At 42.5% G+C, this 13266-nt stretch overlaps 1 protein-coding gene across 1 annotated transcript in view; it reads left to right on the top strand.

Annotated features, from left to right (window-relative positions):
* The window catches only part of TRAPPC8 (trafficking protein particle complex subunit 8), a 3178250-nt gene that overhangs the window by 2654730 nt on the left and 510254 nt on the right, over positions 1–13266 (top strand). Inside the window, exon 22 of the mRNA XM_044065843.1 lies at positions 10160–10228. Within this exon, the coding sequence (XP_043921778.1) occupies positions 10160–10228 (69 nt within the window). The remainder of the gene's footprint in view (positions 1–10159; positions 10229–13266) is intronic.

Genomic DNA, 13266 nt, shown 5'->3' with positions numbered 1-13266 from the left:
GCCGAAACCATGGTTAAGCAAACATGAGTGTCTCTGTTTCGGCCGAAACCGAGAAAACTGATCAAAGCACAGCTGAATCTATGACTACTTCTGAGGTTCCTGCTACATTACTTGAATCGACCTCAGATATTTTACCTACTGCAGTGGTTCCTAGTGACTTATCAGACACCATCCCTTTGGATGTCTCTACCCCAGCACGTGGTGCTGCTAGGCCTCCTGCAGCCATGTCAATTAAGGCCTTTGCCAGGGCTAAAGCAGCCAAGTCTACTAAATCAGTGCCTGTTAAGCCCCCCTCAGCCAGGCCCACTTCTAGTGCACAAATGCTTACTCTGGCAGAAGATTTAATAACCTTAATTAGGGGATCTCAATCTCACCCAGACAGGGCCTCGCAGCCCCCAGAGAAGAGACCTAGAGCAGAGCCCCCAGAGCCTGGGTCCTCTGATGATTCTGCCGATGACTCAGATATTACAGACCAGCCAGAGGCTCCTTTCTCCAATTATGAAGACTCAGATGCTGAAGAATCCATCCCAGCTGCTTCCCCACCAGAAGAATTCTCCTTTGGGGAAACCTTGCATGCCATGCGAGAACAATTCCAATGGCAGCAACAGGATTACTCAGATTCCAGAAAAAGACTTAGGACTTTTCTGCACCTTCCACAACATAGGTCCTTAGCTATACCTCCTGTCCTATCTGTTGTGGACGATGCTTTTAATGATGTCTGCACTGCACCAGATTCTTTACCTCCAGCCCCTGCCAAACCAGATAGATTTTACAGGGTACCAGACACCCATCATCACCTATACAAGGCCCCACTTGCAGACCCCGAAACTATATCCCAGGGGCCTAAGGCAGTAGCCTCGACCACAGCAAAAAATCCTTTTCCTTCTGAAAGGGAAGCCAGGTCTTTAGACAGATGGGGCAAAAAGGTTTACACCTCAGCTACTCTCTCAGCCAGAGCTTTAAACTGTCAGTTTCACATGATACAATACCAAGAGTTTATGCTTGATCAGTTAACTAAAAGCTATCCTCTGATGACTCTATAGATAAGAAATATGTATTAGAGATGGTAAATAACATACAACAGGTTAGTAACCATTCACTGAAATGTGGCTATGATGCACTGGAGGCTTCATTTAGATCAGCCATGACTGGCACAGTGATAAGAAGACTTGCATGGCTGAAGGAACAGGTCTTACCGGATCATGTTAAAGCTAAGTTATTAGATGCTCCTATGGATAAGGCCAGTTTGTTTGGTACGCCTGCCCAGCAGGTAATGAAGAAAATGGAAGAAAAGGCAAAATCTGTCCAAACAGTAAAAGATTTCTTGCAGGTTCAGCCCCAAGGTTTAGCAGGAACTGGCCTGCCAAAAACTGGTCCTTTCCTGACTCCACAAGATCCCAAAGGGGCAGAAATAGACGTTACAGAGGCAGAAATCAATCCAGAGGGGGTGCCTACAGAGGACGACAGTGGCAAGGTAATAACAGAGGCACAGACACAGCCAGTACCACTACAACAGCACAACAACAGTGACTTGATTCTAACTCCGCCTACCAGGGAACAAATAGCAGCACCATTAGGCGGAAAATTAACCTTATTTTCAAAGAACTGGCACTATATCACAAAAGACAAGTGGATTTTGCAAACCATAGACCAAGGTTTACCGGTTCCACTTCCACACTTTACCAGTCAAAAGAGGAATGCCAAACCTGCCTCCAAATCAAAAAACAGAAGCTCTACAACAGATAATGCAATTAACAAAGATGAGAGCTGTGGAAAGAGTTCCAAGAACAGAACAAGGCAAAGGATTTTACTCCAGACTATTCCTAGTTCCAAGAAAGGAAAAAAGTTGGAGACCTATTCTCGACCTGTCCACCTTAAATACATACATCATTGTCCCAAAATTCAAAATGCTGACTCTACAGCAGCTTCTTCCCATGCTGGGCAAGGAGTGTTGGCTGGTAACTCTAGATCTCAAGGAGGCATACCTGCACGTCCCCATCCGACCAATTTGCAGAAGATACCTCAGATTTCTTGCAGGATCAGAGCACTATCAATTCTCAGCATTGCCCTTTGGCTTATCTACTGCACCCAGAGTATTCACAAAATGCCTGGCATCAGTGATCGCCCACTGCAGACTACAGGGAATTCAAATTTATCCATACCTGGACGACTGTCTGCTACAAGGGGACAACCCAAGCAAGCTGACAACAGATTTACAAAGGGTCATTTACTTGCTACAAGCTCTGGGATACACAGTCAATTTACAAAAGTCAAGGCTGATACCATCCCAAACAAGGACATTCTTGGGCGCGGAATTGGACACAGTAAAACAAATGACATTCCTAACTACAGAAAAACAAAAAGAACTCCCTCTTTACTTCTTGGCACTAACAAGACGGAACAAGCTAACAGCAAGAAAAGTTCTGCAGGCCCTGGGCTTCATGGCATCATGCATAATCTTAGTTCCACATGCCAGGCTACATATGAGAAAACTACAGTGGTACCTAAAGAATTTATGGTCCCAACACAGGCACAGCCTAGAAGCAGAAATTCCACTAATACCATGCCTAAAACAGGAGTTCCTATGGTGGGCTCAAGCATGCCAGTCAAACCCAGGCCTACCCTTTCACAACTATCAAGCAAGCCAAACCATCACAACAGACGCCTCAGACCTAGGATGGGGGGCTCACATGCTGGGCAAATGCGTACAAGGATTATGGATGCAGGACCAGCTTCACCTGCACATCAACCTAAAAGAAATGCTGGCAGTAAACCTGGCAATCCAAAACTTCAGACCATTCCTCAAAGAAGGCCAATTGATGATAAGGACAGACAACACCACTGTCATGTGGTACATCAACAAACAGGGAGGCACTCATTCATACCCCCTGTGCAGAATGACCTTGGACCTTTGGAACCTGGCACTCAGCTACAACATCCAGTTACAGGCAATATTCGTACCAGGAAAGGAGAATACTCTAGCAGACATGTTAAGCAGAACCACCTCGGATGCTCACGAATGGATGCTACACCCGGACATCTTCAAGACCATCTCACAGAAATGGGGAATGCCACAGATAGATCTATTCGCTTCCCCTCTCAATCACCAGCTCAAAAATTCTGCACAAGGACATTCCACCCACTTGCATGGAAAGTGGACTCGCTCTCCTTCAGCTGGAAAGGTCTGACAGCATATGCATTCCCACCTCTTCCTTTGCTACACAAGGTATTACTAAAAATCAAGGAGGAGCGTCCAACGATAATCCTGATAGCTCCAAACTGGCCAAGACAACACTGGTACCCATTGCTAAGAAGCATGTCTCGGGACAAGATGTGGTCAATACCCCTGAGGCCTTTGATGTTAACTCAGAACAACTACAACATCCTGCATCCAAACCTAAAAAGCGTTGCAACTGACTGCATGGAACATTACATAGCAACAACTAATCCAGAACTTTCCCAAAGGGTGAAAGACATTATCCTTGAAGCCCGCAGACCTTCAACAAGAAGGAACTATGCAGGAAAATGGAAAAGATTTGTCATTTGGAGTGCTGAAAGAGGAAAGGATGTGTCAAATATAGATATGGCTAACATTCTGGAGTATTTGGCAGAACTTCTGCATACAGGCCTGTCCTACTCCTCCATCAAGATACATGCATCAGCTATTTCTGCAGAATACAGCTTTGATCCACCTGTCTTTTCACATCCTTTACTCAGGCAGTTCCTCAGAGGGATTAAGAATGTAAAACCCCCTAGGAAACCACCATTGCCAGCTTGGGATTTGAACTTTGTACTAGAAAAGCTGACACTGCACCTTTTGAGCCAGCAGCAACAGCAGAGCTACAGCATCTATCGTGGAAAACTGCTTTCCTACTGGCAATAACCTCAGCAAGGAGGGTGTCTGAACTTCAGGCCCTAATGGCAGTACAGCCCTTCCTAATCTTCCACCAAGATAGAGTGTCCATGAGGACTAATCCTACATTTATGCCTAAGGTGGTATCCAGAGTGTCTTTAAACCAGGCAATCCACCTACCTACCTTCTTCCCCAACCCTCAAAACAGAGGGGAAAGAATGCTGCATACCTTGGATGTACATAGACAGTTACGCTACTACCTGGACAGAACAAAAGTAACAGAAAAACTGACCAGCTTTTTGTAGCCTATGCAACAGGAAGAGAAGGAAAAGCTATTTCCAAACAGACAATCTCCAAATGGATAGGAAATTGCATACGATTCTGTTACTCCTTCCATGGAAAACCAGTTCCACAGAACATAAGGCCTCATTCTACAAGGGCAACAGCCACTACCACAGCCTTCTTACGAGGAGTGGCAACCAAGGACATTATTGAGGCGGCTACTTGGACCTCCGTGCATACATTTGCCAAGCATTATAATTTACCTTTGTACTCCAGATCCCGAGCGGGGTTTGCCACTGCTGTACTGCAAGGGATCCTAACCACACCATAATCTATTTTTCCTCCCCTTAGTTGGCTATGGTATTCTACCCAGTTGTTATGACTGCAGATGCATCCATGAAGGACATAGTACAGTTTTGTACCTACCATAAATGTAGATGTCCGAACTGGATAGCATCTGCAGTCAGGATTACCCTCCTCCTTCCCTCTGTGGTACTCCTAGGGTATTTACCCTCCTAATAGCTAGCTGGTGGTTGGAGTCTCTTATGGTGTATTTGTTTGTATATATGTACATACATGCTTATTTTCTGAGTTTGCCTTCTATCCTTTTGCAAACATTGGCATTTATCCAAAATTTAGCCTTCCAGGGAGGGCAACTGGCATCTGGGGCAAGAAACACTGAAGAAAATGGCGTCGGCTGATGCCTTTATACCCGAAGACCCGCAGAGATGACGTCGGGTGAAGTGCGACATCAGCCGAAGCCGGACCCGGACTTTGGAATCCGGCCGACTGAAGGGCTGCCTGACGACAGGACAACCCAGTTGTTATGACTGCAGATGCTATCCAGTTCGGACATCTACATTTATGGTAGGTACAAAACTGTACTTTTTCAGGCCTACTCAGCTACTAGTAAAGCCAAAGACAAAGGCAAAGACTCCTTCAATATCAAAGACTTCAACACAGGCCTTTTCTGAACCGGCTCCCAAGTCACAGAAACAGTTACTCAAGATGGCGGAGGATTTACTTACTATGATTAGGGGTTCACATCCCCCTCCAGACAAAAGGCCAAGGCAGGATGTTTATTATGATTCCTCTGATCAGGCTTCTGTTTCCTCAGTTTCTTCTGATCAGGAATATTCTTTCCCTCCTTATGAGGACTCTGATGCTGAAGAATCCATTCCTTCAGCTTCTCCCCCTGAGGATTTCACTTTTGGGGAAACTTTGCATGAAATGAAGGAACATTTCCATTGGGAAGGACAGGAGTATTCGGAATCCAAGAAAAGACTGAGGGATTTTCTTCTTCTTCCCCTACATAGACCCCTGGCTATTCCTCCTGTTTTGGATATTGTGGATGATGCCTTTTCGGAGGCTAACTTAACTCCTGACTCTTTTCCTCCTGCTCCTGTTAAGCCTGATAGATATTACAGGGTTCCTAAGGTAGTTAAGGCTGCTTTTGCCAAAAATCCGATTCCTACTGAAAAGGATTCTCGATCCTTAAAAAGATGGGGCAAAAAGGTGTACACTTCTGCTACTTTGTCCATTAGGGCTTTAAACTGTCAGTTTCATATGTTTAAATACCAGCAATTTCTCTTGTCTGTCTTAAAACAAAAGCATACTGCCATCTCTGCCTGTGCAGATGATAAGGAATTTACATGACTTATTGCATGCCACTGAACAGGTTGGGAAGCATGGTTTACACTGTGGATTTGATGCCTTGGAGGCTTCTTGTAGGGCTGCGGCCTCTGGCACAGTCATTAGAAGGCATGCATGGCTAAAGGAACAAAATTTACCTGAACAAGTAAAGGCTAAATTATTGGATGCTCTGGTTCAGCATAATGTTTTGTTTGGATCAAAAGCTGAAGAAGTGATTAAAAAGATGGAGGATAAGGCGAAATCCATGCAAACAGTTAAAGATTTCTTACAAGTACAGCCACCTAGATTTAGCAGGAATTGGCCTTCAAAAAATTGGTCCTTTCCCACTTCAGACAGGCCTCAGAGGGGTAGATATAGACGCCTCAAACACAAGTTGCTTATAGACCAAGACAGTGGACTGCTTCCACCCCTAGGGGAGGTGAGGACAGGTCACAATCTCAAAGGAAACAAAATCAATGACTCCCTCTGTTGGGCTACAGGAACTTCTTGCCTTGAAGCCCCTCTCGGAGGAAAACTCTCTCTTTTTTATCAAAATTGGACTCGTATAACCCAAGACAAATGGGTTTTGGATGTGGTTTTAAGAGGTTACAAATTCCATTTTCATACCTTGCCAAGGCCAAGCGGATGGCCAGACCTTCCAAAACATCAATGGACAGAGGCATTAAATCAGGTGGAAGCTCTTTTGGCTATGAATGCCATAGAACTGGTTCCTCTTTCAGAGATGGGAAAAGGTTTATACTCAAGGCTTTTTCTAGTTCCAAGGAAGCAAAACTCATGGAGACCCATTCTGTATCTGTCGGTCTTGAACACCTTCCTAGAGATTCCAAAATTCAAGATGCTTACTCTACAGCAGCTACTTCTAATGCTGTCCAAAGATGCATGGATGATAACTTTGGATTTAAAGGAGGCATATTTACACATTCCCATCAGGCAGGATCGCAGAAAATTCCTCAGGTTCAAGGCCAGATCGAGGCACTTTCAATTCTCTGCGCTGCCCTTTGGATTGTCTACTGCGCCCAAGGTCTTCACCAAATGCCTGGCTCCAGTAGTAGCTTACTGCAGACTCAAGGGAATTCAAATTTACCCTTATCTGGATGATTGTCTAATTCAGGCAGACAGCAAGGATGTCTTACTCCAGCATCTAGAATTTGTACAGAACCTCCTCAAGTTCCTGGGATTCTCTGTAAACATAAAAAAGTCAAATTTGACACCATCACAACAGATAACATTTCTGGGTGCACTTCTGAACACCACAACCCAGATGGCAGCTGGCTTCAACCTTCAAAACCTTGGCAACTTTAACTCAAGGAAATTCCTGCAGGCTTTGGGTTACATGGCCTCCTGCATCCTTCTCGTACCATATGCAAGACTACACATGAGAAAAATACAGTGGTACCTAAAATGTGTATGGTCCCAGCATTGCCACAGTTTAGACATACTGATCTCCGTCCTTCCTTGCCTTCAAAAGGAATTTCTTTGGTGGTCCAGGGCATGTGCTCTAAACAAAGGGAAAGCCTTCCATCTGCCTCCTGCCACTCAGATTCTAACCACGGACACCTCGGATTATGCTTGGGGAGCACATTTTCAGGGCAATGGTTTGCAGGGCCTTTGGACAAAGGATCAGATGCACCTTCATATCAATTTAAAGGCAATGTTAGCCGTTCAGGAAGCCCTATTGGCCTTCAGGAATCTTTTACAACCAGGACAACTACCAATATGGACAGACAACACCACAGTTATGTGGTACATAAACAAGCAAGGGGGATCTCATTCCTACCCCCTTTGCAGACTAGCCATGGATCTATGGAACTCAGCTCTAGCTTGCAATCTGGATCTTCAAGCTCAGTTTCTGCCAGGGAAGCAAAACATCCTGGCAGACAGTCTGAGCAGAAACCTTTCGGATCCACACGAGTGGATGCTAGACACCAAAATATTCAGGATGATAACAGCAGTCTGGGGATGTCCTCACATAGACCTCTTTGCATCCCATGTCAATCATCAACTACAGATTTTGTGCACCAGGACTTTCCACAGAGAAGCTTGGAAAGTGGCTGCCCTGTCATTCAGTTGGAGGAACCTCTCAGGATATGCCTTTCCGCCTCTTCCTCTTCTTCCACGGGTTTTATTGAAGATAAAACAAGACAAGCCCAAGATGATAATCTTGCTGGCTCCAAATTGGCCTCTGCAGTTTTGGTATCCAACTCTAAAAAACCTATGCCTGGAGCTCCATTGGGTTTTACCTCCGTATCCGAACCTTCTGTCCCAGCATCAGGGTCAGGTTCTACACTCTCATGTCAGAACTCTCAGCCTGGTGGCCTGGTTAATCCAGGGCCTTTGATTTCTTCTTTACTGCCCAAGCAGGTTATGGATGTCATTTTAGAAGCCAGACGTCCTAGCACTAGAAAATCTTATGCAGGAAAATGGAAAAGATTTTGTTCCTGGATGCAGGCTCAGGATTCTGATCCTCTTCTTCCTAACATTACTTTAATTTTACTTTACTTGACAGATCTCCTACATAAGGGTCTCTCTTTCTCTTCCATTAAGATACATGCTTCGGCTATTTCTGCTCATTATAATACAGACCCTCCCATCTTTTCCCACCAGCTCATGAGAGAGTTTCTCAGAGGTGCTAAGAACTTAAGACCTCCTAGATCTCCTCCCATTCCTGCTTGGGATCTCAATTATGTTTTGGAAAAACTAACCTTGCCTCCTTTTGAGCCTGCTGCTTCTTCTGACATCAAGTTTTTATCTTGGAAGACAGCTATCTTGTTAGCCCTAACCTCTGCCAGGAGAGTTTCAGAGTTACAAGCTCTTATGGCTGTGGAACCTTATATTATTTTTCATCAAGACAGGGTATCTTTGAGGTCTAATCCTACTTTCATGCCTAAGGTGGTTTCCAAAGTGGCTTTAAATCAAACTATCCACTTGCCAACTTTTTTCCCCACTCCTCAAAATAAAGGGGAAAGGATCTTACATTCCTTGGATGTACACAGACAACTACGTTTTTACCTGGACAGAACCAAGGACATCAGAAAATCAGAACAATTGTTTGTTTCTTATGCTTCAAGCTCCCAAGGTAAAGCCATTTCAAAACAGACCATTTCTAAATGGATTGCTCATGGAATCAGATTTTGTTATTCACACCATGGAAAGCAAATCCCAGGGAGTATACGGACTCATTCCACCAGAGCTGCTGCCACTTCTGCGGCCTTCCTCAGGGGAGTTCCTACCAAGGACATTTTGGAAGCTGCAACTTGGAGTTCACTGCAATCTTTTTCTAAGCACTACAATCTACCTCTCTACTCTAAGTCTAGGGCAGGCTTTGCCTCTGCAGTCTTGCAGGGCCTCTTAGCCGCTCCTTCTTCTTTATGACCACCTCTCTTTCTTTCAGCTTTGGAATTCTACCCCACAGTCATGACTGCAACAGTGAAACACGATGAACATAATACAGTTGTGTACACCTACCATAAATGTAGATGTTAGAGTGTCTTCACTGTTGCAGTCTGGGTTTCCCTCCCTCCTGTCCCCTCTTATTTTTATTTTTGTGTATTTCTTTTTTTTCACCATTCTTCTGAGGTGTATTTGCAAAGGTTATGGGACCTTTTTCATTTTGGGACTCCTGACATCTGAGGCAAGAAAAACTGGAGAAGATGGCGTCGGCTGTCAGCTTTATACTCCTGGTGCTCTGACGTCAGGGAGCATGGTTGAACAACCGACGCCGGACCCAGACTTTGAGATTCTGGCCGACCGAGGGCTGCCTGCCGGCAGGGGAGAACCCTACAGTCATGACTGCAACAGTGAAGACACTCGAACATCTACATTTATGGTAGGTGTACACAACTGTACTTTCCTAGACACATGAGGACATAAGTGTTTTTTCCTAATGCAGGCATTAGTACATAATAGTTTTCCTTGGATTAAAAAAAAAATTAACATTTTGGTGCTGTACTACATGATTGCTCAAAAAAGTGGAATTCTAACTACATTGTAGTAATAGTCTATCTTGTTTTGTTTTATAGATTGTTTTTCTTTAGCCATAATAATTAATGATTCTTACTTGGTGTAACCATATCTCATTCTTGCTTTACTTTTTGAACTCCCTAGGAGTTGTTGTAATTTAGCCATTACAGTTTATTGTAGCATAGTCTTATGAAGAAAATTAAATTGGCTGTTGTTTATTTCTTACTGTGAATTGATATTGAAACTTTATAAGGTTATTATACTGTTTAATCTGAAGATTTTCAAAACAGCTGATTTATGTATTTACCTGCAAATGACATACATGTTCTTGAAATGTTTAGAGGTGTTTAGTTCTATGTTATTAAATAGCTCACAAAGTGATTTTTATATCTTTTAATATTTTTCCTGTAGATTCAAAACTTACTAGCAGAGAACGGGCAAAGCTGTGCTTCAAGGCTTCTAGATGCAGAAATACAGAAAGTAAGTCATAAGCAAACTATGAAGTAAATGTCCCTTTTTTCTTTCTTTTGTTAAACAAGCTTGACTCACTAGGCAAAAGTGCCTCCTTTTCGTCTCATCTGGGAGCACTATCTAGTTGAGTGACTTACTTAGAATATCCACTGCACATTGTACGGCTGAGTGAGTTTAAGCTTCTCATACACTTGAGTATTTATAGGTCCATTCTCTGTTTTAGATCCAGTCTCTTGAACAGTATAATTTCTAAATGAATTACTCCAGCTGGAAGATAAAAACTGTTAAGTAGTCATACACAATTATCTTGAGACAAATTAGAGAAGTATGTTCCAAACACCTTCAAAACCCCAAATTAAACAAGGTGAAAATATAAACAATTGTGAAACACTGTGGAACACAGTGTTATCTGGGAAAAGGTATCCAACATGTACAAATTAATAGCTGAGATCAAATTCCAAGATAATGTACTTATTTCTGACTATTGGTTGAAAAGCAACTCATCAGTAACTGAACAACAAGTAAACAACAAGTAAATCAAGCTTTGACATTAACACATAAAGCTTTACCATTGAAAAAGTTAACTTACAGACAACTCATGATCAACAACAATGCATGTCTTACACCCTCAGTACTACACAAATTTAACTCTTCTAATTCACCAAACTGTCCATATTGTAGATCACAGGAATCAGATCTAATTCATATGTTTTGGAGCTACAAATGTGTATTTAAACTATGGAACTCATTAAAAATCCAAATATAAAAGCAAGGCTTTGAAAAAGCAACTCTTACATGAGAATGTACACTACTTCACATTACGAATTTCCCATAAGCAAGCAACCGTACGTATCACATTATTTCTATTAATGAAATTATACATAGCATCCAAATGGGGGGGGGGACAGAATGAATATCAATTGGGCCGAATTCAAAAAGATGGCAATCAAACGCATGCTAGCTCATAAATGGGTAATTAATGCAAAAAATAAGTCTTAAAAAACTAAAAATATGGGAACAGATATTTAACAAACTGCTTGCTTAATTTACCCACATTATCATAAAGACATAGGCAATTATGTGCAAAGCTATACCTTCATCACACATTTTGATAGGTAATGACAAGACTTCTCGATAACAGGATAAGCTCGATAAATGGAAGTAATAAAATAATTGATGGCACTTTTGTACAGTTGTAAATATTGATGTTTCATGTTGATGTTTAGATACTGTTCACTGTTAAATACGTACCCAGTATATTAGTACTTTGTTGTTTTTGTTCTGTACATTGAAATATGCAAAATAAAAGATATTTGGTGAAAAAAACTGATAAATAGTGCCTGTACAAGGTGATGTTTCAGTGCACTGTGTATGATGATGGCTGTTCCACCCCTGCTTTTAAAAGACCTTCCTGTAGCAGAAGAAGAATAAAAATATTATAGAGAACCAGTATAAAGGAAAGCAGCACAGCAGATACATGAAGTATGTAAACCATCAAGTTAGTTACCAATATTTCCCTTCTCTGATTTTTTTAAAACAGTTGGTACAGGTTAACTTTAATGTTCACAACAATACATATCCTTGTGGTTGCTAACTTTAGTTTCTGTATGTTCAGGTGCCCAACGATGAACAAACCCTTTTATGTCCGACAGTCCACCAGCTGCTTGTTTGTTCCTTACTACCAAGCATGCCAAATTATTTTGACTTGAATTAACTCTCGTGTGCTGCTTTTCTTCAGAGATAACTTTTGTTGGTACAAACTTGGTTGATAGCTTCATCCCCCCAACACCTATGCCAGTAGTTGAACATGTATCATCTCATTGCTACAGGACCAAAGCATTACTTTACTTTATCAAAAATGCAACCCTCGTGAACCAAATAGTCCATCACAACTACAATTTTGTTTAAACAAAACAAATTTTTGAGAAGTCAGTAAAGTCTCATCCTGCATAAAAACTGAAAGCTGTTATACTAGCAGTAAATTACCACCAGATTCTTAAAGGTGATATCATTCCTTAGGTATTCCACTGACAATTCTTGTAAATTGACAAATCTCAGACTGATAGTTTTCTTGAGATTTATAGAGAGTTTTATTATGTCTTTCCATTACACTGTTGCAGTATTCTTGACATGAGGGACCACTGCCAAGGGTGGCCCAACATCTGGCCAGTATACCAAAGCCTTTAGGTTGTTACTGATATGTCGTACATCACATGTATGCTCCCTGTGCAAGGTGTTGGACATAAAGGTGACGTCTAGAGGCATCAACCTCCGAACTTCTTGGCCGCCAGTCCGAATGCCATCTTTGATCATTGGTTTGCTCTCCCAAGTCATTGCTAGTTACCTAACCATTCAGATAAGTGCCTCTTTGGGTTTTTTTGACTTATCCCTGTTTGCGTTCAGCATTTGTTTTGTTGTGGGATTTCATCCCTTGCCATTAATCTTGAAAACCAGAGTCTAAAGCTTTTACCAAAAGATGCTATGGAAAATGCTTTATGACCTAAGGTCAGTCGTCTTCAAAGAAGAAGGCTAAAAAAAGGTCTGGTCAGATTCTTTGGCTGTGCCTCCTCTACTGGACGTCTCTCATGAGGCTGGTGACAGCCCAGAGGATTGTCCAGTTTCTGGGCTGGATTCCTCTTCCATGACCAGTTCAGAGGCCAACATGGATCTGGGTTCTCACACGTCTTCATAGGCCTTGCAGATGTCCACTTCAGATGCCCAAGGGGAACCGCGGCTGATTATCACTGAAGGGCTTAGGCGTTTCCTCAGATACTGGTTAGGGAGGAAGTCTTGACTACGATTGAGTGTAGGCTAGCATCAGAACCTTCTGCTTTTCATAAGGCAGACGCCCCTTTAAAAAAGAAGCAAAAGACGAAACATATTTATTTTGCTCACAAGGACTCTGAAAGTGAATGGCAGAATTTTACACAGGGTTTGTTCAGTGCTCTTATGGCCTTGAAGCCTCCTCAGGGGGTCTCTGTCCCAGCTCCTCCATGGTCATCTTCCCCCCTCAAAAGTTCTAGGGAACAGGATTCCTCTAAAGAAGG

This window comes from Protopterus annectens, chromosome 3.part0 (assembly GCF_019279795.1).
Source record: "Protopterus annectens isolate FY-2018-M chromosome 3.part0, PAN1.0, whole genome shotgun sequence".
Taxonomy (NCBI): domain Eukaryota; kingdom Metazoa; phylum Chordata; order Ceratodontiformes; family Protopteridae; genus Protopterus; species Protopterus annectens.
The sequence above is the reverse complement of the archived record's forward strand: the minus strand, read 5'-3'. Positions and strand labels throughout refer to the sequence as shown.